This window comes from Dendrobates tinctorius, unplaced genomic scaffold (assembly GCF_039654945.1).
Source record: "Dendrobates tinctorius isolate UK_male_01 unplaced genomic scaffold, ASM3965494v1 ptg000138l, whole genome shotgun sequence".
Lineage (NCBI taxonomy): Eukaryota > Metazoa > Chordata > Amphibia > Anura > Dendrobatidae > Dendrobates > Dendrobates tinctorius.
Window position 1 is genome coordinate 4,234,876 of NW_027361806.1, and position 25,686 is coordinate 4,260,561.

A 25,686-nucleotide genomic window follows, 5' to 3' on the forward strand; every position below is an offset into this window, starting at 1 on the left:
GGACTTGTAGTTCCTTACAGACAGACCACGGTTGGACTCGATTCCTCATGCCAAGAACATGATGGGATTTGCAGTTCCTTGCAGTGTGCTGGGACTTGTAGTTCTCCTCCTCAGGAACACAGCATACAGGGGCTGATAGTAGCTGGTGCTGTTGCAGGAAGGGATGATGAGCTGGCCGGGCAGGCAGGGGTTACTCGGCCTTGGTTACAATGTAACATTTTGGGATTAATATTATGCGCAGGATGTGGGCGCCGTTTTTGGGCTTCCCTCCCCCTGCTGTCTCCACACCCTCCGTGGTCCGTGCCCTCATAGCTGCGGGTTCCTGGCAGCAGGGCAGCCGAGTGGTGGGAGCGTAACACCAGGCTGCAGTGCCCGGAGGGTGAGTGCAGGGGCCGGGGTCCTGGAAGGAGGGGTGCAGGGGCCGGGGTCCTGGAAGGAAGGGTGCAGGGGCCGGGGTCCTGGAAGGAGGGGTGCAGGGGCCGGGGTCCTGGAAGGAGGGGTGCAGGGGCCGGGGTCCTGGAAGGAGGGGTGCAGGGGCCGGGGTCCTGGAAGGAAGGGTGCAGGGGCCGGGGTCCTGGAAGGAAGGGTGCAGGGGCCGGGGTCCTGGAAGGAAGGGTGCAGGGGCCGGGGTCCTGGGGGAGAGGTGCAGGGGCCGGGGTCCTGGAAGGAAGGGTGCAGGGGCCGGGGTCCTGGGGGAGAGGTGCAGGGGCCGGGGTCCTGGGGGAGAGGTGCAGGGGCCGGGGTCCTGGAAGGAGAGGTGCAGGGGCCGGGGTCCTGGAAGGAGGGGTGCAGGGGCCGGGGTCCTGGAAGGAGGGGTGCAGGGGCCGGGGTCCTGGGGGAGAGGTGCAGGGGCCGGGGTCCTGGAAGGAAGGGTGCAGGGGCCGGGGTCCTGGAAGGAAGGGTGCAGGGGCCGGGGTCCTGGAAGGAAGGGTGCAGGGGCCGGGGTCCTGGGGGAGAGGTGCAGGGGCCTGGGTCCTGGAAGGAGAGGTGCAGGGGCCGGGGTCCTGGAAGGAAGGGTGCAGGGGCCGGGGTCCTGGAAGGAGAGGTGCAGGGGCCGGGGTCCTGGGGGAGAGGTGCAGGGGCCTGGGTCCTGGAAGGAGAGGTGCAGGGGCCGGGGTCCTGGGGGAGAGGTGCAGGGGCCACCGGGGTCCTGGGGGAGAGGTGCAGGGGCCGGGATCCTGGAAGGAAGGGTGCAGGGGCCGGGGTCCTGGGGGAGATGTGCAGGGGCCGGGGTCCTGGAAGGAAGGGTGCAGGGGCCGGGGTCCTGGGGGAGAGGTGCAGGGGCCGGGGTCCTGGGGGAGAGGTGCAGGGGCCGGGGTCCTGGAAGGAGAGGTGCAGGGGCCGGGGTCCTGGAAGGAGGGGTGCAGGGGCCGGGGTCCTGGAAGGAGGGGTGCAGGGGCCGGGGTCCTGGGGGAGAGGTGCAGGGGCCGGGGTCCTGGAAGGAAGGGTGCAGGGGCCGGGGTCCTGGAAGGAAGGGTGCAGGGGCCGGGGTCCTGGAAGGAAGGGTGCAGGGGCCGGGGTCCTGGGGGAGAGGTGCAGGGGCCTGGGTCCTGGAAGGAGAGGTGCAGGGGCCGGGGTCCTGGAAGGAAGGGTGCAGGGGCCGGGGTCCTGGAAGGAGAGGTGCAGGGGCCGGGGTCCTGGGGGAGAGGTGCAGGGGCCTGGGTCCTGGAAGGAGAGGTGCAGGGGCCGGGGTCCTGGGGGAGAGGTGCAGGGGCCGGGGTCCTGGAAGGAGAGGTGCAGGGGCCGGGGTCCTGGGGGAGAGGTGCAGGGGCCGGGGTCCTGGAAGGAGAGGTGCAGGGGCCGGGGTCCTGGGGGAGAGGTGCAGGGGCCACCGGGGTCCTGGGGGAGAGGTGCAGGGGCCGGGGTCCTGGAAGGAAGGGTGCAGGGGCCGGGGTCCTGGGGGAGAGGTGCAGGGGCCGGGGTCCTGGGGGAGAGGTGCAGGGGCCGGGGTCCTGGAAGGAGAGGTGCAGGGGCCGGGGTCCTGGAAGGAGGGGTGCAGGGGCCGGGGTCCTGGAAGGAGGGGTGCAGGGGCCGGGGTCCTGGGGGAGAGGTGCAGGGGCCGGGGTCCTGGAAGGAAGGGTGCAGGGGCCGGGGTCCTGGAAGGAAGGGTGCAGGGGCCGGGGTCCTGGAAGGAAGGGTGCAGGGGCCGGGGTCCTGGAGGGAGGGGTGCAGGGGCCGGGGTCCTGGAAGGAGAGGTGCAGGGGCCGGGGTCCTGGAAGGAGAGGTGCAGGGGCCGGGGTCCTGGGGGAGAGGTGCAGGGGCGGGGTCCTGGAAGGAGAGGTGCAGGGGCCGGGGTCCTGGAAGGAAGGGTGCAGGGGCCAGGGTCCTGGAAGGAAGGGTGCAGGGGCCGGGGTCCTGGAAGGAAGGGTGCAGGGGCCGGGGTCCTGGGGGAGAGGTGCAGGGGCCGGGGTCCTGGAAGGAAGGGTGCAGGGGCCGGGGTCCTGGGGGAGAGGTGCAGGGGCCGGGGTCCTGGGGGAGAGGTGCAGGGGCCGGGGTCCTGGAAGGAGGGGTGCAGGGGCCGGGGTCCTGGAAGGAGGGGTGCAGGGGCCGGGGTCCTGGGGAGAGGTGCAGGGGCCGGGGTCCTGGAAGGAGGGGTGCAGGGGCCGGGGTCCTGGAAGGAGGGGTGCAGGGGCCGGGGTCCTGGAAGGAGGGGTGCAGGGGCCGGGGTCCTGGAAGGAGAGGTGCAGGGGCCGGGGTCCTGGAAGGAGGGGTGCAGGGGCCGGGGTCCTGGAAGGAGGGGTGCAGGGGCCGGGGTCCTGGAGGGAGGGGTGCAGGGGCCGGGGTCCTGGAAGGAAGGGTGCAGGGGCCGGGGTCCTGGAGGGAGGGGTGCAGGGGCCGGGGTCCTGGAAGGAAGGGTGCAGGGGCCGGGGTCCTGGAAGGAAGGGTGCAGGGGCCGGGGTCCTGGAAGGAAGGGTGCAGGGGCCGGGGTCCTGGAGGGAGGGGTGCAGGGGCCGGGGTCCTGGAAGGAGAGGTGCAGGGGCCGGGGTCCTGGGGGAGAGGTGCAGGGGCCGGGGTCCTGGAAGGAGAGGTGCAGGGGCCGGGGTCCTGGGGGAGAGGTGCAGGGGTCGGGGTCCTGGAAGGAGAGGTGCAGGGGCCGGGGTCCTGGGGGAGAGGTGCAGGGGCCGGGGTCCTGGAAGGAGAGGTGCAGGGGCCGGGGTCCTGGGGGAGAGGTGCAGGGGCCACCGGGGTCCTGGGGGAGAGGTGCAGGGGCCGGGGTCCTGGAAGGAAGGGTGCAGGGGCCGGGGTCCTGGGGGAGAGGTGCAGGGGCCGGGGTCCTGGAAGGAAGGGTGCAGGGGCCGGGGTCCTGGGGGAGAGGTGCAGGGGCCGGGGTCCTGGGGGAGAGGTGCAGGGGCCGGGGTCCTGGAAGGAGAGGTGCAGGGGCCGGGGTCCTGGAAGGAGGGGTGCAGGGGCCGGGGTCCTGGAAGGAGGGGTGCAGGGGCCGGGGTCCTGGGGGAGAGGTGCAGGGGCCGGGGTCCTGGAAGGAAGGGTGCAGGGGCCGGGTTCCTGGAAGGAAGGGTGCAGGGGCCGGGGTCCTGGAAGGAGAGGTGCAGGGGCCGGGGTCCTGGGGGAGAGGTGCAGGGGCCGGGGTCCTGGAAGGAGAGGTGCAGGGGCCGGGGTCCTGGGGGAGAGGTGCAGGGGCCACCGGGGTCCTGGGGGAGAGGTGCAGGGGCCGGGGTCCTGGAAGGAAGGGTGCAAGGGCCGGGGTCCTGGGGGAGAGGTGCAGGGGCCGGGGTCCTGGAAGGAAGGGTGCAGGGGCCGGGGTCCTGGGGGAGAGGTGCAGGGGCCGGGGTCCTGGGGGAGAGGTGCAGGGGCCGGGGTCCTGGAAGGAGAGGTGCAGGGGCCGGGGTCCTGGAAGGAGGGGTGCAGGGGCCGGGGTCCTGGGGGAGAGGTGCAGGGGCCGGGGTCCTGGAAGGAGGGGTGCAGGGGCCGGGGTCCTGGAAGGAGGGGTGCAGGGGCCGGGGTCCTAGGGGAGAGGTGCAGGGGCCGGGGTCCTGGAAGGAAGGGTGCAGGGGCCGGGGTCCTGGAAGGAAGGGTGCAGGGGCCAGGGTCCTGGAAGGAGGGGTGCAGGGGCCGGGGTCCTGGAAGTAGAGGTGCAGGGGCCGCCGGGGTCCTGGAAGGAGGGGTGCAGGGGCCGGGGTCCTGGGGGAGAGGTGCAGGGGCCGGGGTCCTGGAGGGAGGGGTGCAGGGGCCGGGGTCCTGGAAGGAAGGGTGCAGGGGCCGGGGTCTTGGGGAGGGGTGCAGGGGCCGGGGTCCTGGAAGGAGGGGTGCAGGGGCCGGGATCCTGGGAGAGAGGTGCAGGGGCCGGGGTCCTGGAAGGAAGGGTGCAGGGGCCGGGGTCCTGGAAGGAAGGGTGCAGGGGCCGGGGTCCTGGAAGTAGAGGTGCAGGGGCCGCCGGGGTCCTGGAAGGAGGGGTGCAGGGGCCGGGGTCCTGGGGGAGAGTTGCAGGGGCCGGGGTCCTGGAGGGAGGGGTGCAGGGGCCGGGGTCCTGGAAGGAAGGGTGCAGGGGCCGGGGTCTTGGGGAGGGGTGCAGGGGCCGGGGTCCTGGAAGGAGGGGTGTAGGGGCCGGGATCCTGGGAGAGAGGTGCAGGGGCCGGGGTCCTGGAGGGAGGGGTGCAGGGGCCGGGGTCCTGGAAGGAAGGGTGCAGGGGCCGGGGTCCTGGAAGGAAGGGTGCAGGGGTCGGGGTCCTGGAAGGAGGGGTGCAGGGGCCGGGGTCCCGGAGGGAGAGGTGCAGGGGACGGCTCCAGGATGAGGGGCGCAGTGTCCAGAGAGGAGGCGGTGCTCACAGCTGGGGAGGGGGCACATTTTTATTCTTTTACGGCGGCTCTTTTATGAAGTTTTGGGGTCACCTGGAAGAGCAGGCATCTCCACTATACTGAGCAGTTTTGAGACCACCTGTGTGCGGAGTGAGGGGGTCAGACACTTCCTGCTTTGCTTGTTTTCTTACTTTGGAGAGTGGGATAGTTATTTCTTTACAACTGGAGGGGTTACTGATAACCTAGTTAGGTTTGGTGGTCTCTAGTATTCTGGAGGGGGCTCTGATAATCTGTTATATTAGCTTTTGGGGTCACAGGTGTTCTGGAGGGGGCACTAATAATCTCATAAATTAGGTTCGTGGTCTCTAGTATCCTGGAGGGGGGGGCACTGATCAGTTATATTAGGCTTGGGGGTCATTAGTGTTCTGGAGGGGGCACTGATTACCTCCTAATTAGTTTGCCGATCACCAGTGTTTTGGAGGGGCACTGATAACTTCCTTGTTAGGTTTGGGGGTCACCAGTGTTCTGGAGGGGCACTGATAACCACTTATTTTGAAGGGAACCTGTCACCCCCCAGGGCCTTTTTAAGTAAAAGTGCCACCTTCAGCAGCACTAAGGCTGCATTCTGTGAAGGTGGCTCTTATGTTTCTTATCCCTAGGAACGCTGAAATACAGACTTTTATAAATTCCCCGCCATACCTCTATTGTGTCCCGGAGGTATGTTTTCTCCCCGTGTGTCACCGCCTCAGAGCCGTCAATCATCTCCCTCTTGCGTCTGTGCACCGCCTCCTGTGTTCCTGTTACATGACCGGTGCCTGCGCTCTGCCAACATTTCTCGGGCATGCGCCGAGCGCGCTGCCTGGGAACTTACATCAGACGATGATGTAATGATATCGCACCTGCGTGGAGCGGAGGCCACAGATCCCGCCCCGTAGGGTGTTATGATGTATTCACACTGCGGGGCTGGGAATCTGGCACCTGCCCAGTGAGGATCTATCTCTGTGCCTGTCCCCATCTCCCTTCTCCTCTTTCCTCCACCGTAATATGTCGGCACTCGGCAGTGTTAGTGAGTTGAAGTGCCGACGTATTACGGTGGAGGAAAGAGGAGGAGGGAGATGGGGACAGGTGCAGAGATAGATCCTCACTGCGCAGGCGCCAGATTCCCAGCCCTGCAGTATGAATACATCATAACACATTGCGGGGCGGGATCTGTGGCTTCCGCTCCGCGCAGGCACAAGAGCATTACATCATCGTCTGATGTAAGTTCCCTGGGCAGCGCGCTCGGCTCATGCCCGAGAAATGCTGGCAGAGCGCAGGCGCCATGCATGTAACAGGAACACAGGAGGCGGCGCACAGACACAAGAGGGAGATGATTGACGGCTCTGAGGCGGCGACACAGGGGGAGAGAACATACCTCCGGGACACAATAGAGGTATGGCGGGGAATTTATAAAAGTCTGTATTTCAGCGTTCCTAGGGATAAGGAACATAACAGTCACCTTCACAGAATGTGGCCTTAGTGCTGCTGAAGGTGGCTCTTTTACTTAAAAAGGCCCTGGGGGGGGGTGACAGGTTCCCCTTAAGTTTGGGGGTATCCGACGACCTGTAAAGAGTACTCATAACCTTAAATTAGATTTGCGGGTCACCAGTGTTTTGGAGGTGACACTGATACTCCAAACTTAATAAGAGGTTATCTGATGCTCTGTAGAGGGAGGGTACTGATAACCTTATATTAAGTTTGGGAGTCACCGGTGTTTTAGAGGGGCACTGATCTCCTTGAAAGGTTTGGAGGTCACCAGTGATATTTTAAGTTGAGGGGTATCCAATGCTCTGGAGGGACGCTGATAACCTGTTATCTCTTTACATTATCTGGTGGGGCTCATAGATCATTTGCAGGGATCTCCTCCCCTCCCGCATATATCCCATCAGGAGGAGACACGCTTCTTCTATTAGGTTGGGGTCTTACATCAGCTTATTGCAGTCACCAGTATTTTGATGGTGGATGGGTTATGCGTTTAATTACAGGGTCGCTAATGTCCTCTCATATTTCTTCAGTGATCTAAATGCACTTATTGTTCTTCCTTTAGGATACATTCTCATGAGGCATTTTTATGTTTTGTTTTTTTTTTGCAGTGATTTTTGTAATTGAGGCAAAATAGTGTCATTTTTGTAAAAACTGCTATGGTTTTGCCGTAATCATGTAAATACCTAAAAAAAACAGTGAAAACAAATGCCACAATAATAACTCATGTCAATATACTGATAGTAGTGGGGGGTCACCATGACCTGAACTAACAGCGTCGTTGTACAGACAGTGGTAATCGGGTCCTGTTGAGCTAAAGAATAGGCCATGTTACATATGGCAACCAATCAGAGCTCAGCTTTTATGGCTTACTCTGCTCTGGAAAGATGAATGCTGCAGTGTGATTGGTTGCTATGGCCAATATGGCAACTGTGATCTTTGAGGCCTAATGTTTTCCATAAAACCATGACACCTACTTATAGAGATTCCCAGGGTGGAAGAGACTGCGGCTGTATTATCAGGAAAAGCTGTACTCTCCATATTGTTATCATTGCAATCTAGTCGTCATATTAGCCTACTCATAGTTATGGCGCTCGTGACACGCTGACAGGACGGAGACGTTGCCTCTGATAACCTGATGGCATTGTCGGCTTTCATCCGCTGGTTTCCTCTTAACCGTATTCAGTGATATCTGGTGCCCTTGTGCACATTATCCTCTTACCCAGCAATTTTCATGCCCATGGGATCAGACTGGGCTTGGAGAGGTTAATAATTATGTGATGATGCTGAGAGTCCACTGTGCAGAAATCCGGATCAGCAGGTTTAGAGAAAATCACCTGTCCGAGACCAACAGGAGTCCCTGTGTGAGGGTAGTGGAACAAGATGGTGATGTGTCGGCATATACCTGGACTCCTGAAGTAAATGTCCAATTATTAACTCGTAATAGTTCTACATCTGCAGTTATCAGATCATTAAAGTGGCGGCAAGGCTCTGACATCCTCATTGTAATGAGCAGTAATAGTTCTCAATAGTAACTAGCAGTAACTATGAGAATGTGTGATCATAATGTAAATTGTGAGCACAGGTAGCTATCCCGATTAACAGCCTGTATTATACCCCAGAGCTGCACTCACTATTCTGCTGGTGCAGTCACTGTGTACATACATTACTGATCCTGAGTTACATCCTGTATTATACTCCAGAGCTGCACTCACGATTCTGCTGGTGCAGTCACTGTGTACATACATTACATTAATGATCCTGAGTTACATCCAGTATTATACTCCAGAGCTGCACTCACTATTCTGCTGGTGCAGTCACTGTGTACATACATTACATTACTGATCCTGAGTTACATCCTGTATTATACTCCAGAGCTGCACTCACTATTCTGCTGGTGCAGTCACTGTGTACATACATTACATTACTGATCCTGAGTTACATCCTGTATTATACTCCAGAGCTGCACTCACTATTCTGCTGGTGCAGTCACTGTGTACATACATTACATTACTGATCCTGAGTTACATCCTGTATTATACTCCAGAGCTGCACTCAGTATTCTGCTGGTGCAGTCACTGTGTACATACATTACATTACTGATCCTGAGTTCCATCCTGTAGTATACCCCAGAGCTGCACTCACTATTCTGCTGGTGCAGTCACGATGTACACACATTACATTACGGATTGGACCCGTGGAAGCGCTAGAACAGCACGAAACGGCCGCTGTCAGCTTGTGAACACTCTTGCCACTCTACTCTGACCTGACATGTAACTACGTGTCAATAAAGGAGCTATATTTCATCCTGTCGAGTGCGACCTTTTTCCTTCATGTGGATTCACATACATTACATTACTGATCCTGAGTTACATCCTGTATTATACTCCAGAGCTGCACTCACTATTCTGCTGGTGGAGTCACTGTGTATACACATTACATTACTGATCCTGAGTTACATCCTGTATTATACTCCAGAGCTGCACTCACTATTCTGCTGGTGCAGTCACTGTGTACATACATTACATTACTGATCCTGTACTGATCCTGAGTTACATCCTGTATTATACTCCAGAGCTGCACTAACTATTCTGCTGGTGCAGTCACTGTGTACATACTTTACTGATCTGTACTGATCCTGAGTTACATCATGTACAGTATTATACCCCAGAGCTGTACTCCCTATTCTGCTGGTGCAGTCACTGTGTATACACATTACATTACTGATCCTAAGTTACATCCTGTGTTATACTCCAGATTTGAACTCTCTATTCTGCTGGTGCAGTCACTGTGTACATATATTACATTACTGATCCTGTACTGATTCTGAGTTACATCTTGTATTATACCCCAGAGCTACACTCACTATTCTGCTAGTGCAGTCGCTGTGTACATACATTACATTACTGATACTGAGTTACATCCTGTATTATACTCCAGAGCTGCACTCACTATTCTGCTGGTGGAGTCACTGTGTATACACATTACATTACTGATCCTGAGTTACATCCTGTATTATACTCCAGAGCTGCACTCACTATTCTGTAGACTTTAGAGCTTTAACCTCCCAGTATTTCGTGCTACCTTTAGCGAGTTGTATTCTAGAAAGTGTAGGGAAAATACTTAGCTCTCCTGCACTCATTGTCAGCTCTGTTGCTGAATTGTAAGTGCAGCTCTGGAGTCTAATACTGGGTGTAAATAAGAAGAGTTTTTGCAGATGTGCTTCTCCAGGGAAGTTTGAGGGACCACGGTGTAAGTAAGTATGTGTCGTATGCTCAGGATGTTGTTTTTTTCCTGTTGGGAATTCTTTCTACATTGGCCTTATTTCCCCCTTTGCTGGGATCTTGTGCAACATGAAATATTCCTGACTTGGAAATGAGCAGCGAATGATGGACAGGAGAAGCCTAGAGGGGAGTACAATGAGGAGAGCGGGCTCCATCGCTCTTATTATGACCAGGGTCCTCATGCTGGACCACCCTTCCCCCAATCTCTGGACAGGAAGGCCCTGATCATGTTTATTTCCCTGTGTTTCCACACAGGAGATCAGGACGATGACCCTCAGACCTCATGCACACGTTGCAGATTTGGTCAGTATTTTTCTTGAGAAAAGAAAACATATAAATGTTTCCATTATTTCTCTGTGTTTAGGACCCGCTCCTGGTTTAGACTTGTATGTGCATTTCACCTACTCTGATGGGCTTGGCATCGTCTGGCAATGTTTGCCTGGCACGTCTGGCAGCATTTTCTCTCTGATCAGTCTATGTTCTGACTGCTGGATTTTTGGTGGTTATGTTACCTGGTATGACCTGACACTCCCAGTCATCGCTGCCTCTCCTCTACTGACATTCACCCACCTGTGCCAGGCAAAACCGGTCCTGTATCTGTGTATAGTCAGTGCCATAGTGATGCCATCTTGTTATAATAGGCGAAGGCTGAATCTTTAGAAGCCTTTATTACGGTGATACCGAAACCGGGGAAAGATCCTAAAGTGGTAACCAATTACCGTCCAATATCTCTCATTAACGTCGACGTAAAACTATACGCAAAAATCTTAGCAAATCGATTGGCCCCTCTTTTGCCTTTAGTGGTACACTCGGACCAGGTGGGGTTTGTACGGGGAAGAGAGGCGAGAGATGGTATAGGTAAAACCCTTATCCTGACTGCACATGCTAAATCAAAACTTAAACCATTGGCTTTGCTGTCGATTGATGCAGAGAAGGCCTTTGACCGTGTACACTGGGGCTTCATGTTTTCGGCCTTACGACAAATAGGATTGGGGAGTCGCTTCCTACATAGGATCGCGGCTCTTTACTCCGGCACTTCGGCGAGGGTTAAAGTCAACGGGGCAATGTCGGACTCTATGGCCATCGGGAATGAAACCCGACAGGGATGCCCCTTGTCGCCTCTACTATATGCAATAGTTATGGAACATCTTGCGGCGGCGATCAGGAAGAACCACAATGTGCACGGTTTATGGGTAGACCATGTTCATTATAAGGTCTCTCTTTATGCGTATGACCTCCTTCTGTATATATCCCAGCCTCACATTACCCTTCCACCCTTCCATCATTGTTGGAAGAGCTTCACAAATATGGAGCAGTAAGCAACTTTAAGATTAATTTTCAGAAAACCGAAGCCCTTAATATATCTTTGGGACAGACAGAGCTTACAAGAACCATGGGAAACTTCCCCTTTCGATGGAGAGTCGGGGCTATCCAATATCTAGGCGTTCAAATTCCCTCCGACATGACTGACCTGTACAAATTAAATTACCTGCCCCTATAGTCGACCTTGAAACGCTTGAGAGAGTACGGATGAAAGAATATCTCATGGTTTGGAAGGATGAACTCATTTAAGATGGATATTCTCCCCAGATTTTTATACTTGTTTCAGGCAATCCCGATTGTACCGCCGAAAACATTCTTCCAGACCATCAGATCGGCACTGATCCGGTTTATCTGGCAGACCTCTAAACCCCGTATAAAATATTCTATCTTGACTGCCCCGAAGTCCAGGGGTGGCGCAGGCCTCCCTGACCTTGAGTTATACCATAGAGCGTCCATACTGGCACGTTTATTTGATTGGCAATTCGGTCACCACTCCAAACAGTGGGTCCAGCTGGAGCAGACATCTTTTAATGTTCCGTTGCGCCACCTCCAGTGGATCCGACGTCATGACTTGGTTACAGATGAGTCTGAAGGAAATACAGGCTTCTTGACTCGAGAAGTTTTGCAGTTATGGAATCGTGTTAAAACCAGAAAGAAATTGATCAGCGCTCTGAATCCGCTGACTCCAATATTTGGTAATCCAGAATTTCCTCCAGGACGTCACAGAGACCAATTTCTGGGTTGGCATAGAAGTTCTGACTTGCGTCTGGGACAGGTGTTGATAGAGGGGAGGGCTCCATCTTGGGAAATCATAACGGAGGGGTCCCCCGCGGGAACACTTTCCTGGTTGGAATATAATCAGCTGAGATCATTTATCCGGGGACACTTGGGCGATCGTTCTTCTCACTCCCCCACGACGCGGTTTGAAAACTTACTATCACAACAAGACCCTCCTTCTCATCTGATTTCTCTTTTATATAAGGAACTTCATTCAGGAGACTCGGATGTGGCTCCGGGTTACGTCCGGGCATGGGAGGAGGAGATGGGACATAAATTTTCAGCTGAAGACCTTGACAAAGCTTATCTTTTTACACATAAAATGTCTCCGGCTGGGGGCGCGCAGGAGAAAAATGTTAAGATACTGACCAGGTGGTACTTGTCCCCTGTCAAACTAAAGTCAATTTATCCGTCAGTTGACGATACCTGCTGGCGCTGAGAGTCCGAAAGAGGCACGCTATTCCATATTTGGTGGCAGTGTCACGCTATACAACCCTTTTGGGTAAAGGTGTTTGGAGCTTATCAAAAGATTTCTGGAGCATATGTTCCCCCCTCCCCGCAAATTGCCATCCTATCAATCGTCCCAGGTCCCATATCCACTCTGAAAAAAACCTTCTCAGATTTTGCATTACCGCAGTGCGCATGGTAATTCCACGCCATTGGCGCACAACAACACCACCGACTATGGCAGAATGGGTGACAGAATTTGCTGACATCTTCCGTATGGAGGAATTAATGGCCGAAATGGAGGGAGATGATACCCGTTTAATCCGTGTGTGGCAGCCTTGGATATTATTCAAGGAAACTTCCGAATTATCCCGCCTGATCGAGGAAGCAAATTAAGGGTCGACTCGGAGGCCCGAGGTCCGCTCTCTCCTTCCCCCCTCCCACCCCCTCTCTTTCCTTTCCCCGCTATACCTCTCAGGAGGTTCTTATTTCCATTTCTTAGTTTTTTCTCTCAACGTTTTTTTGAAGTACACCTATACTGGTTACATGTGAGACATTGCTAAACACGTTTGTAGTTACTATTCTTTATATTCGTTTATTAATGATGCTGATGTTCCGGATGAAACACGGGGCGGCGTGACATCTCTTCAGGTTGATATCTGACTACGAGTCAACAATGTATAACATGCATATACAGTTGAGATTATCAAACCATGGGACGAAACACGCTTGTCCTCTGATACCTGACAGTACTAATGAATATACACCGATTTCATTCAACAGAGGAGGTACGAGTCTTAGAACCAGAAGATATCTCGTCCTTATAAGAGAATGATTATATTGTAATCTAAGATGCCTTGGTGTACACTGTTTGTTGTCTTGTATGTTGTTATGTCTAACTGTTTTCAATAAAATAGATTTAACATAATAGGCGAAGGCTGGCACTGAGCCCTCTCTTAGCTTCCACTCCTCCTCAATTACTGTGCCTGTAAGGCTCCTCACCCAGCTTTCCACATGTCCTGAATGACACATACACATATTACATATCATCTGCCTCTAATAGTGTCAGTCTTCACTGTATTCCTGGCATTCTATTCATGAACCAGGATGAAAGGTGTTGTAGATCTGCATGGAATCTATGTTTTCTGTCAGCTCTAACGTTGTAAGATTTATTGATAAAGTCTGAAGGGTTTCTTGGAGGACCTCTACAAATGTAATGGTTGTTTTTGGAGCACCCCCCCCCCCAGCATGTAATACAAGCCCCTCATGTAGTCCTCCTGCACTTGTGTGCACTCAGTGTTTTGCACAGAAGCAGAAATGAGGACAAAAACTGGGAACTTGTGGCCTTAAGGCTGTTATGCAATAATGGACTGTAGCACGCCAGGGCAGACGCTAGAGCATGATGGGAAGTGTAGTCTGGAGGACTGCATCACTGATGCCTCTTTTGTTTCTTGTTTTGATGCCCCTTTTTGTTTTGTTTGTGGCCCTTAAAAAAAGTTTAATAATAACTTTTTTAAAGGGCCACAAACATACTTAGCCCAATGCCATTAATAGTGCTGGATCGTTATAAAAGGAGTGACTGACAAGTCGCGGCAAGACGCTCATCATGTTGTCACTTGACGGCCGTTGGCTAAGTCTTCACATTGCGGAGGAAGCCTAGTAATCATGGCAAGAAGCACCCAGGATGCCAGCCTTCGAGTGCCAGCCGAGGAAGTGTGCAGTCCCCTGGTCCAGCTGCCAAGGAGAAGCAAAGTGGATGCCGGACCAGGGTCCCACAATTCTTTCTCCTCATCTCTGTAAAATCGGTCCGATGATGCAGATCAGAGTGTGGGATCTGATTTTTTTCAGAGGTAGAGAGAAAAAAAAGTTTCTCCACCATCTCTATAATATCTGTTGTTGGAAATCAGACTGCACTTAGATGTCATCCGAGTGCGGACCGATTTTTTTTTTTCGCGGACCCATAGAGTTGAATGGCTGTGTGCCATCTGATTGTCAAAGGAAAATCATGCATGCTGCGATATTTGTCAGTTGGTCCGAGGAAAACATCGGACATGTGAACAGCTCCATAGAATAACATGGGGACAACTGTTAGCCGTCAAAAAGTTATATGGTCGTCTGCACAATCCCTAAACTAGTGATTATAGGGCAGGGACATTGCTATGCTTTCTATCACTCATCCCACTGAAGAACATGAGATTCAGCCTCTCCACAACCTGGAATGGCTGATAACAGGGAGTCATAGAAAAAAAAGCGTAAATAGAGTGAAACTGTAATGTCCCTTTAAGGCCGTAATCTTTGGCATCATAGGACAGCTCGGTACCGTCTCCTGAGTCATCGGTGGCACACGGTGGCTGCGGGCGCCGCAGGGCGTCGTGTGACTCACCATTTAGTATAATGGGAAGTGATGGGTGAGGTCTGGATGCTCATGTGATGTGTATTCAGGAGGAAAACTGACATTATTAACCCTTTCTATTCACTGTTCATTCGAGCAGTGCAGGTCAGGTGTTATCGGGGCTCAGGACCTTTAGCTGGCTTCAATGACACATCTGCCTAGTCCTGCATTGCTACAACCACTCAAACCTTATACCCGGGTGAGTCATAAAGGACGGATGTATTTGAAGTGGCTATAACTCACCACCAGGTGGAGGCAGAGATGTGCGGGAGGCGGGGTTATGTTTGTGAGGTGAAAGCATTGTTTTTATTTTAGTTTCAGTTTAAGCAATGGAGCCGTGGACGATAGAACATCGCGTTTTTGCTTACAACAGTTTTGTCAAGAATAATGAGTGTATCACAGCCGTTCAGCGTGAGTTTCGGCGTCATTTCAATATTCACAGAAATCAAGCTGTTCCCGCTGGTAACACTATCCTACGTTGGGTTGAAGCACTCCGTACACGAGGTACACTAATGAACAAACGACCACCGGGGGCTCCACGAACGGCACGTACCCCTGAAAATGTGGAACGCGTCAGGCAAGCCATGCTGCGTAGTCCAAGTCGATCTGCTCGGAAACATTCTCTAGAACTTGCCCTCAGTAATCGTACAGTAAGGCGTATTTTGCATTTAGACCTGCATTTCCACCCCTACACTTGAATTTGTCAAATATTTGTCAGTATACGTAACCAAATCTGTGAATACATTTATATTTAATAAATATTTAACGATTTTATGATTAGTTTAAAAACGTCCGTCCTTTATGACTCACCCGGTATTTAGGCAGATGGCGGCCATATTGCTTTTCACCCAAGATTTCCCAGGAATTCGTATTAAGTTTTCTGTGATATGATCGTCTTTTTGATATTAGTGTCTGTTCTTTTTACTCCAGTACAAGGTGAACATGGCATCAGCGGTTATATATGAGACCTTACACACCGGCCAGAAGCTACCCATTATCGGACTGGGCACCTGGAAGAGCGCACCGGGCCAGGTAAGGATTAGCTTAGGGTGTATCTGTAAATCATCTGCCTCTCTGGGCTCATAGAAAGCAGTGTGATCTCCAGAATGCCCTGCAATGGATCTCCCCAGGAGGATAATACATGTTCCAATGTATGTGAGGTTGTAGGAAATCTTCCAGGGGATTGTCGCTTTCATCGTATTCTCACTTTGGCGCAGGGTGATTATTCCAAGTCTTTTGCTTTGATCTCAGGAAAAGTGTTTCCTGCCCTTGTTCAGTGAGCGCAGCTGTCGGCTCTACATAGGGAGATCAGTGACACAATCATCCCGGTGAGAGGCGCACAATGGCGAGCGGGGAATACATGAATAGGATCTGAAGTGAAGCCTCTTATTATGTCTGTATTTCTGATGCTGAGGGTCTGGCAGGCCGCATCTGTTCATCACAATGGCGGGGTCGGTGTTATAGAGGCATAAAATGAAAAAAACAAAAAAACAAGCGACACCTTGCACTGTATTATGTAGAGTGAATGAGCTGTGGCCAACAAGTGGGACTTATTCTTTTTTTTATTTGTAAATCATTATTTTACATTTTGATTTATTTATCACCTACATATCACATTTAAAAGGAATCTCCGTAAACAGCTGTCACTGTTTGCAAACATTACTTATCCTGTATTATACTCCAGAGCTGCATGCATTATTCTGCTGGTGCAGTCACTGTATACATACATTACATTACTGATCCTGTACTGATCCTGAGTTACATCCTGTATTATACTATTATACTCCAGAGCTGCACTCACTATTCTGCTGGTGCAGTCACTGTGTACATACATTACATTACTGATCCTGAGTTGCATCCTGTATTATACTCCAGAGCTGCACTCACTATTCTGCTGGTGGAGTCACTGTGTACATACATTACATGAGCTTCTTCCTTATCCACATTCAGATTTGTCAGTAGAGGTGATCGTTAGAAAACTGGTGCATGTCAGCCTTCAACACACATTTTCTAGCTTTTATTTTATAGTGCGCTGTGTGGTTCTTCCATGTATTTAATCAGCAGAATTTCGACTGCAGCTCTGGTGGTGAATTAAATATAACATGACAAGAAAGCAGAAAACTGGAGCTTTCGATGATTCTGGAATATTATTGATTTTTTTGTTCAGTCCACCAATTACCTTGTTTCAAGTGTCACAGTCTCCCTTTTCTATGGGATGTTCTCTCTATAATATTTCTTATATCCGTTGTGATATTATCAACCCCGAATCAGTGACTGCTCTAGAGATTGGTCATTATGCAGGCGCCCTCTGGTGGAGAAACACATGTACTACATCATTGCATTTTGAACTCCAGAAGCGTCACCTCCTTTACTGATGGTGATGGTGCTCCCCAACCACCATCACAGTGGTAAAGTTGTCCCCTAGATAACACAGCTGCAGTGATGCAGAGCAGCAGCTTCCTCTCTAGCATTGCAGTGGACGAGCTGGCTGCTAATACTTGTGTCCAGCATTAGCCTTTCCGCTGAATACACACCACGTGACACATACAGATCTACACAAGAGCGTTTCAGTGTCTGTCTATGTTTATGACACTCTGATAACTCCCAAAATGTTCCTGCATATTAATGACTGTTTCCTGCTGACAGGTGAGAGATGCGGTAAAATATGCACTAGGAGTTGGATATCGCCACATAGACTGCGCCTCTGTGTATGGAAATGAGACAGAAGTGGGAGAAGCCATAAAAATGAGCCTCTGCTCTGATCAGGTAAAATTTGGGGACTTGCAGGTCTCTGACATTTTTTGTTACTCAGAAAATATCATTATCCCGGCTATTGTGTGCAGGGACTAAAAAGAGAAGACATATTTGTAACCTCCAAGCTGTGGAACAACAAGCATCACCCTGAGGATGTAGAAAGAGCATTGAAGAAGACCCTGAAAGATCTGCAGCTCGACTACCTGGACCTGTACCTCATGCACTGGCCGTATGCCTTCAAGTAAGTGAATACATAGACTAAGGGTGGAAGATAGATGGGGCGAAGGAGGGATCAATAGGCTGGGGCGAAGGAGGCATTAATGGGCTGGGGCGAAGGAGGCATTAATGGGCTGGGGAGAAGGAGGCATCAATGGGCTGGGGCAAAGGAGAGATCAATGGGCTGGGGTGAAGGAGAGATCAATGGGCTGGGGCGAAGGAGAGATCAATGGGCTGGGGCGAAGGAGAGATCAGTGGGCTGGGGCGAAGCAGGGATCAATCGGTTGGGGCAAAGTAGGGATTATTTGGCTTGGGTTGAAGGATAAATCAATGGACGAAGGAAGAATCAATTGGATAGGGGTGGGGGATGGAATTAATAACCTAGGGCTGAAGGTGAGTTGGAGGTGAAGGATGGATCAATGAGCTTTGGGTGGAGGATGGATCAATGGTCAAGGGGGTGAAGGAAGAATCAAAGTAAAAGGGGTGGAGGATGGAAATAATGGCCTAGGGATGAAGAGTGGATCAATGGGCTAGGAGTAATGGTTGAACGGAGGTTAGAGGGTATGATGGGCTAGGGTACAAGGAGCAATGGAGTAGAGGATGGATAGATGACCCGAGTGTGCAGGATGTATAGATAAATGGATGGAAGGGGTGGAGAATGGAAAGGTTGGGGGTGGGGATGCATGAGCTAGGAATAGAGGATGGCTTAATTGTCTAGGTTACAAAGGTAGATGGAGTAGAGGATGTATAGGAAAGACAGACAGATGGGGTGAGAATAGACTGGTTGTGGATGGGGGCAGTGGTGAGGTCGGCTGCATTGTCTGGAGGTAATATACTTGTTGTACAGATCAGAGGTATTGCAGCAATTGTAGCACAATGCAGTAATAATCCTCCACATCATCACCTCCTTTGCTACAGAAGAGGAGATAATATCTTTCCACAAAACCCGGACGGCTCCCTGCAGTATGACCTCACCGACTACAAAGACACGTGGAAGGCCATGGAGAAGCTGGTGGATAAAGGTCTGACCAAGGCCATCGGTCTGTCCAACTTCAACAAGAGGCAGATTGAGGACATCCTGAGCTTCGCTGCTGTGAAGCCGGCTGTGCTGCAGGTATGAACCTGGTAAGGTCTCGGGTGGGCTCGGATCCGTGTCTGGTGTGTGGCCTTTAACGTCACGTAAATGCCTGTTGTGTGTAGGTGGAGTGTCACCCATACCTGGCTCAGAACGAGCTCATCGCTTTCTGCCACAAGAACGGTCTCGTCTTCACTGGTTACAGTCCGCTCGGATCTCCTGACCGCAGCTGGAGGAAACCCGAGGACCCGGTTCTGCTGGAGGAGCCCTGCATCTTGGAGATGGCAAAGAAATACTCCAAATCTGAGGCCCAGATCCTTCTCAGGTACATGGCAAGAGGACAAGAAACATTACCTGTAGCTCCGTGCATCTATATTCCTTATTAGTACTATCGTTGCTATTGACCGTTGTACTTTGGGGTCCCACACCTGCACCCAGTTGCCTAGCTGAGGCGGTAAATAATTTTTTATCCTGTATGTCTATTTGGTTTAGGACATTCACAAAATATGTGTGATTTTTATTAACACGTCGATATTTGATCCCTTGGGATGTAGTGAACTACAGATGGTTAATTACTATGGCGGCCGTCTTTATATTACAGGTTTCAGGTGCAGAGGAGAGTCGTTACCATCCCAAAGAGCGTCACCCCTTCCCGGATCCTGCAGAATTTTCAGGTGAGCACAAATCTGTATATTATATACAATATATGACTTGGAGGTCTCTGCAGCGGCTGTGAAACTACAAATCCCAGCCATTCATGTCACTATAAGAACATTGGAGTTAGCTTCACAACATCTGAAGAATCAGAGGACACAAATATATGTTTAGGTGGGTCAAGATGAGTCGGATCGCTGCTGGCTTTTCGGTGATGATCGTGATTTGTTCACTGTATACATTGGGTTACTTTAACCCTTCTTATTTCAGAACATTAAAGAGATGGAGACTTATGGAGTCATTTGGATCCAGATCACTGTTCACATAGATATCTTTATCCTGCCTGGCTGATACAGTGGCAGATATGGGTGGACGTTAATACGGATGGTGATTTCTAATTATCTCCCATGGCTTGTCTTGTTTCCCCGCCAGGTCTTTGATTTCAGTCTGACAGAAGAAGAGATGAAGCAGATCGGAGCCCTGAACAAGAACTGGAGATACATCATTCCTCTAATCACTGTGAGTCTGCTGAAATCATGGCCAGGTTGAGGGGGACACTAAGGGTGGTTTCACATTTGTGTTTAAGGCCGCAGCGACGGCCTGCGCACGGCCGCAGCTAAGCCACGCCCCGCCTCCTCCGGTAGCTCCACCTACCGGCGCTTGACGCTGCATGCGTCCTGCGTCCCCTATCTTTATCACTGGGGACGCAGGCCGTGCGCAGTATGCGTTTGGCGGCCCATGCGTCGTTTTGACGGTGCGCCGAGCGCAACCAAATTACTACAAGTTGCCTTTGGCGCTGCTCGGCGCACCCTCAAAAGGACGCATGCGCCGCCAAACACATACTGCGCACGGCCTGCGTCCCCAGTGATAAAGATAGGGGATGCAGGACGCATGCAGCGTCATGCGCCGGTAGGCGGAGCTACCGGAGGTGGCACGGCTTAGCGGCGGCCGTGCGCAGGCCGTCGCTGCGGCCTTAAACGCAAATGTGAAAGTTGCTTAAGTGAGAAATAAGGTGACATCATGGTTTGGGCACACGTTATGTTTTTATCATTTTTTTTTTCTACCAAGATTTGCCACAAAACATGTAGGATTTCCTAGTGCAAGCAGAGTGAGATTCCTGAAGTCTCATGCACACGTTACTTATTTGTGACTTGTAGATTTATATCTACAGTATGTCAAATCTTTCAGCATTTTTACTGCAGATTTTACCCATACTAATGAGTGGGAAAAGCGCATAAAAAATGCATGTTAAAGAGACAAGTATTTTATGTTGCATTTTTTTTTATCCCAACACATCAGATTTGCAGAAGATTTTTCTGCTGCAAATACTAAGGGTATGTGCACACATTGCGGATTTGGCTGCGGATTTTTCCACGCAGATTTTGCTGAATCCGCAGGTAAAATGACCTGCGTTTTACCTGCAGATTCAGTGCAGATTTACTGCGGATTTTCTGCAGCTTTTATGCGGATTCCGCCTGCGTTTTTACACATGCGGATTCCTATAATGGAAGAGATGTAAAAAATGCTGCGGATTCCGCACAAAGAATTGACATGATGCGGAAAATAAACTGCAGCAAATCTGCGCGGAATTTTCCACAGCATTTGCACAGCGGATTCAGTTTTCCATAGGTTTACATGGTCATGTACACCGCATGGAAAACTGCTGCAGATCTGCAGGGCCAAATCCGCAACGTGTGCACACACCCTTACACCTAGTCATTAAATCATAATCCAATAATGGGATTATAATGATGCACCTTGCGGGGGGGTTTCAGGCTGCATCATGACAATCTCTTCTCAACTATAGTGACACACAACCCCTTCTGCTACATTTACTGTATGTATTGCCCTTGTTTTCAGGATCTGACTCTTATTTAATGGAAGAAAGAGACAGCGTCCAATTCAGGTGAAAAAAAAGAAAATCCAGGTTCCATCTATTCTGCCATAGTTTCGAGAAGCTGTTGGTCTTTTTGAAGCATGGCTGGTCAAAACGTCACATCTATGGCAGAATAAATGAAACCTTGACATCTTTTTCACCTGAATTGAACCCTGTCTCTTTCTTGTATTTTTTTTTCCAAGCGGACTCCTTGGAACTTTTTTGACGGTGCGTCCTTTACTTCTTTTACAGCTGGGGAGAGTCTAATAAACCTTTGTGGCAGTGCGGAAATGTTAATATTTATAAAATATGTGAAAATAACAGCTACAATCCTATGTTTAGGAATCGCTCGTAATGCAATTCCCCAATTCCCCTGCCTGGTCAGACATTTCATGCCCTGTAGTGACCACTGTCTCAATAGGTCCCTCTCACAGTATCCTTTACCATATTTCCAGAATCACACCAGATTCTTTTTTTTTTTTTGCAGGTTGATGGAAAATCTGTTGCCCGGGATGCTGGACACCCCATGTATCCATTCAATGACCCGTACTAAGTGTCGTCACCCGAAATCTGGAGTGGCTTCGCCAGTCTCTGCCGTTTCTTGTGCAGCAATCATACGTTATTATGTTCAACGCTTTGTAATAAATCTTGAGCCTCATGTTAAAAAAAAATCCTGTTGTGGTCATATAATTTCACTAAATTAAAAATCACCTTGCTGTAAATTATTCTGGGGACGGGCGCAGTTCAATTTCTGGTCCTCGTGTATTACCACAAGAGAAAAGATTCCAGGAGGTTACCTTCCTAACTGCATTGTGCCCACTAGGGTGACCAGATCTCATATGGGGGGGAAAAAATGTCAGAATCTTGTTCGTCTGGACCCCACAAAACAATTCCCCTTTCCAGATATTGAGAGAGCCAAAATTTGAGCTCGATCAAACGACGTTAACCCGTGCCGCTCGTCGCTCAAAGTTTGAAAAAATCCAAATTGAGGTATTTTAAGATTTAGGTATTTTGCATAGTCTGTTAGACTATAAAGAATGTGACAACAACATTGCAGAAATAGCCCTGACCAAATTTTCGAACCATTTGTGGTATTTGAATGCAGAGTTGGTGGGATTATCGTTTTTTGATCCCACCATTACAGACAATGAAAAGTTGTTAATGGCTAATAAATTGCTCAGTAGCACAGATGAACCATCAGAGCACGCTAACCTACATGAGTTGATAATTTTACATAGTTATCTATTCTAGAGCTTTTGTTAAAGTAGTTTTTGAAACGTCAGAATATAATGCTCGGCATTTGCTTACAACTTGCAGGACATATTGCTTTTGTTCTTCATCTTTTGTCAGAAGGTCGTTAAAGTCGGTTACTTCCTACCTCTTTTAATTTTTCTTTCCTAACTTTTGGCTTTACAACCCTAGCGTGCTCTGATGGTTCATCTGTGCTACTGAGCAATTTATTAGCCATTAACAACTTTTCATTGTCTGTAATGGTGGGATAAAAAAACGATAATCCCACCAACTCTGCATTCAAATACCACAAATGGTTCGAAAATTTGGTCAGGGCTATTTCTGCAATGTTGTTGTCACATTCTTTATAGTCTAACAGACTATGCAAAATACCTAAATCTTAAAATACCTCAATTTGGATTTTTTCAAACTTTGAGCGACGAGCGGCACGGGTTAACGTCGTTTGATCGATCTCAAATTTTGGCTATCTCAATATCTAGAAAGGGGAATCGTTTTGTGGGGTCCAGACGGACAAAATTCCGACATCGATTTTTTGCGGTCACCCTAGTGCCCACAGTACAGATGATGGTGGAGGAGGAGGACAATGCCCTGGGCTGCTGTTACGGGCGGCCTCGGCCTCTTGGTTCCAGTGAAACCTTAAAGATTCATCATAATACACTCTGGACAATTGTAGTTTAAGCTTTGTGGGAACAGTATAGGGAAGACCATTTTCTGTTCCCCATGACTGCGCTCAGTGCCCGAGGTCCATACAGACATGGAGGGGAGAACACAAGCGGACCTCAGACTCATCCATCAATTTTGGGATGAACTAGAACAGAGATTGTAATCCGGCCCTTCCCCCTAACCTCAGTGTCTGACCTCGCAAATACTCTTCTGAATGAACGGGAAAAAATTCTCATAGCTGTCTCCAAAATCTTGTAGGAAGTCTTCCCAGAAAAACGGGACCTGTTGCATTGAAGGTGCACAACTTCACTTTACAGGAATCACTTGGGGCATACTACTTTTTACTACTTTTTAAAGGAGGAATGTTTCTCCTTGCTGAGAGCCAAGCCGGTGTAAGGAGACTTAGGGTGTGTGCAGACGCTGCGGAATCCGCTGAGGATTAATCCGCACGGATTTTGCAAAAACCGCAGATAAACCGCAGGTCAAAAGACCTGCGGATTATCTTCGGTTTTGCCTGCGGTTTGGTCCTGCGGATTCACCATCTCCACAATGGTGGAGATAGGAACCCGCTGCGGATTCCGCAGAAAGAATTGACATGTCACTTCTTTCTGCGGTTTCAAAACCGCAGCAAATCCGCGCGGATTTTTCCGCAACGTCTACACAGCGTTTTTTTTTACCATTCATTTGAATGGTACTGTACACTGCAGCTAAAACTGCTGCGGGTCCGCAGCGGCCAAAAACGCTGCGGAAACGCAGCGGAATCCGCAGCATGTGCACATACCCTTATAGGCTAAACCAAAAAGAGGACTAAAATGGCTTGGGAGGAATATATTAAATATTCTCATAGTGGGGAGAAATCCCTCTCTATCAAACCATACAATTTAGTTTTTATTAGTTTTTATATTACGGTATATTAAAATGCATAAGGGTATAAAATCTTGTCCCTAGTTTGCTTCAAATTTATTATTTTAAATTAATACTTATAGCACAAGTCCCCCATTGGGATATAATAATTTGAGGCAGATTAGGGACACGATTTTCTACCTCAATGCATTTTAATATAATGAAACTACTAAAAATGCTAATAAAAGCTAAGTTTCAAGGTTTGATATAGAGGGATTTCAGTGGGGTTCTCCCCACTTTGTTGAGACTCATAGGCCATGGAATGCTTTATCTCTGGCGCCACCTAATGGATATAGAAATCCTAAACGAACCTTGACTTGGTATAAGAAGCCAAAGCAGATACTCCATGTATAGACACGTGTTTCGGGGATGTTTCCCCTCCTCAGTGCAAAGCAGGAGATCTGATTTGGCTAGTAATCGATATTGACTTTTAGGATTGGGCATTATTTGGATGCAGAGCTATGGACGGTATTATCCTTAAATGGGGTTCTCTAAGGATTTTTCCTTAGGCTGTCTTCTGAATATCCGATTGATGGGGGTTCATCACTCAGCGCCCCACCAATCATTTATCTTCAGTGATGGTGATAACATTTTGGCATGTAGTATCTCATAATAGTGACACCCCTTTACCTACAAACCACTTGATTTATGAATCACTGGATGCAATACTGCGGTGTGCTGATAATGCTGATATTCTGACCGCCAGGAAACCGGTGTTGTATGTGAATTCTAATCCAGATGCTGAGATCTGAAGGTGTCACAATGTTTAGGTGGATATTAGCGATGAGCAAAGGTGCTGGGATATGGTGTTATCAGGTGCCGAGTGTCTTCAGCGTGCTCGAAAAATATGTTTGAGTCCCCGCGGCTGCACGTCTCGTGGCTGTTTGACAGCAGCAACACATGGAGGCCTTGCCTAGTAGCCGTGGGGGACTTGAACATATTATTCGAGCACACCGAAGACACTCGGTTAGGACCCGAGCATGCTCAGATAACACCTTATCCCAGCACGCTCGCTCATCACTAGTGGATTCGATCTTCTGGGAGCTTTTTTTACGTGTATTTCCACATTAGATCCCCTTCAATATCCACATCATAGACTATTAGAAGTAGTTTTTTTATGTGGATTTAGTGGTCCATTTTTGAAGTGGATTATGGAGCAAATTTGGCTGCAAAATTTACACGAGCAATGACTTAAACCACTCTGAATGATTTTCTTACTGCTGTCGGAGGTAAATCGCACATGCGGTGCACTAGTCACTGGGGAAAAGAAGCAAATGTCGCTTCTTAAGTCCTTTATGCTCGAAAAAAAAATCTCTCCAAATTTTACTACAGCATCAACTGAAGCAAAAAAAACCACCGATTATAAAGCAGTTTTTTTATTAAATTGATTTTTCAGCTAGAAAAAGACAAATATGAGGACTCGGGAGCGTCTCCTAGTCAGTCTGGGCCTTGTAGTTCTCCTACAGACGAGGAAATCGCAAATCGTCAGAACCAGGTGGATATTTTGTGACAACAGGCCTCCAGTCACCTGTCAGGCACATGAGCAGCCAATGTGGCCCCGGCCTCATATAATGGAGGTTATTAGACCACCAGGAATTATTATTAATAAGTAGGAAGAAGATGAAGAACAAGAAATCCCCAGAAACTGCTGATTCTCAGGTCTATTCACTGACAGGAAGCAGAGACTGGGAAATGGTGAGGAGGAAGTGAGGGCCAGGGAGCAGGCATGCAGCAGCCGCCACTTCCGGTCTGCGCACCACGTGACCCGCAGACAATAGGCAGCCGGCAGCGCGGG

General features: G+C 50.3%; 1 protein-coding gene across 3 annotated transcripts; it reads left to right on the top strand.

Annotated features, from left to right (window-relative positions):
• Positions 1-236: 236 nt before the first annotated feature.
• Positions 237-21,745, top strand: AKR1A1 (aldo-keto reductase family 1 member A1). 3 transcript variants are annotated; one of them, XM_073544449.1, is made up of 9 exons: positions 237-379; positions 15,430-15,531; positions 17,146-17,265; positions 17,343-17,494; positions 18,388-18,583; positions 18,670-18,869; positions 19,146-19,218; positions 19,631-19,717; positions 21,562-21,745. In XM_073544449.1, exons 2-9 carry the CDS (start codon positions 15,442-15,444, stop codon positions 21,625-21,627), a joined length of 984 nt encoding a protein of 327 aa, XP_073400550.1. In that variant the 5' UTR covers positions 237-379; positions 15,430-15,441; the 3' UTR covers positions 21,628-21,745. The 3 variants fall into 3 exon arrangements, with proteins under 3 accessions (XP_073400550.1, XP_073400549.1, XP_073400548.1); XM_073544448.1 differs by lacking the exon at positions 237-379 and adding an exon at positions 14,818-14,910; XM_073544447.1 differs by lacking the exon at positions 237-379 and adding an exon at positions 15,010-15,149.
• The last annotated feature ends 3,941 nt before the right edge of the window (positions 21,746-25,686 follow it).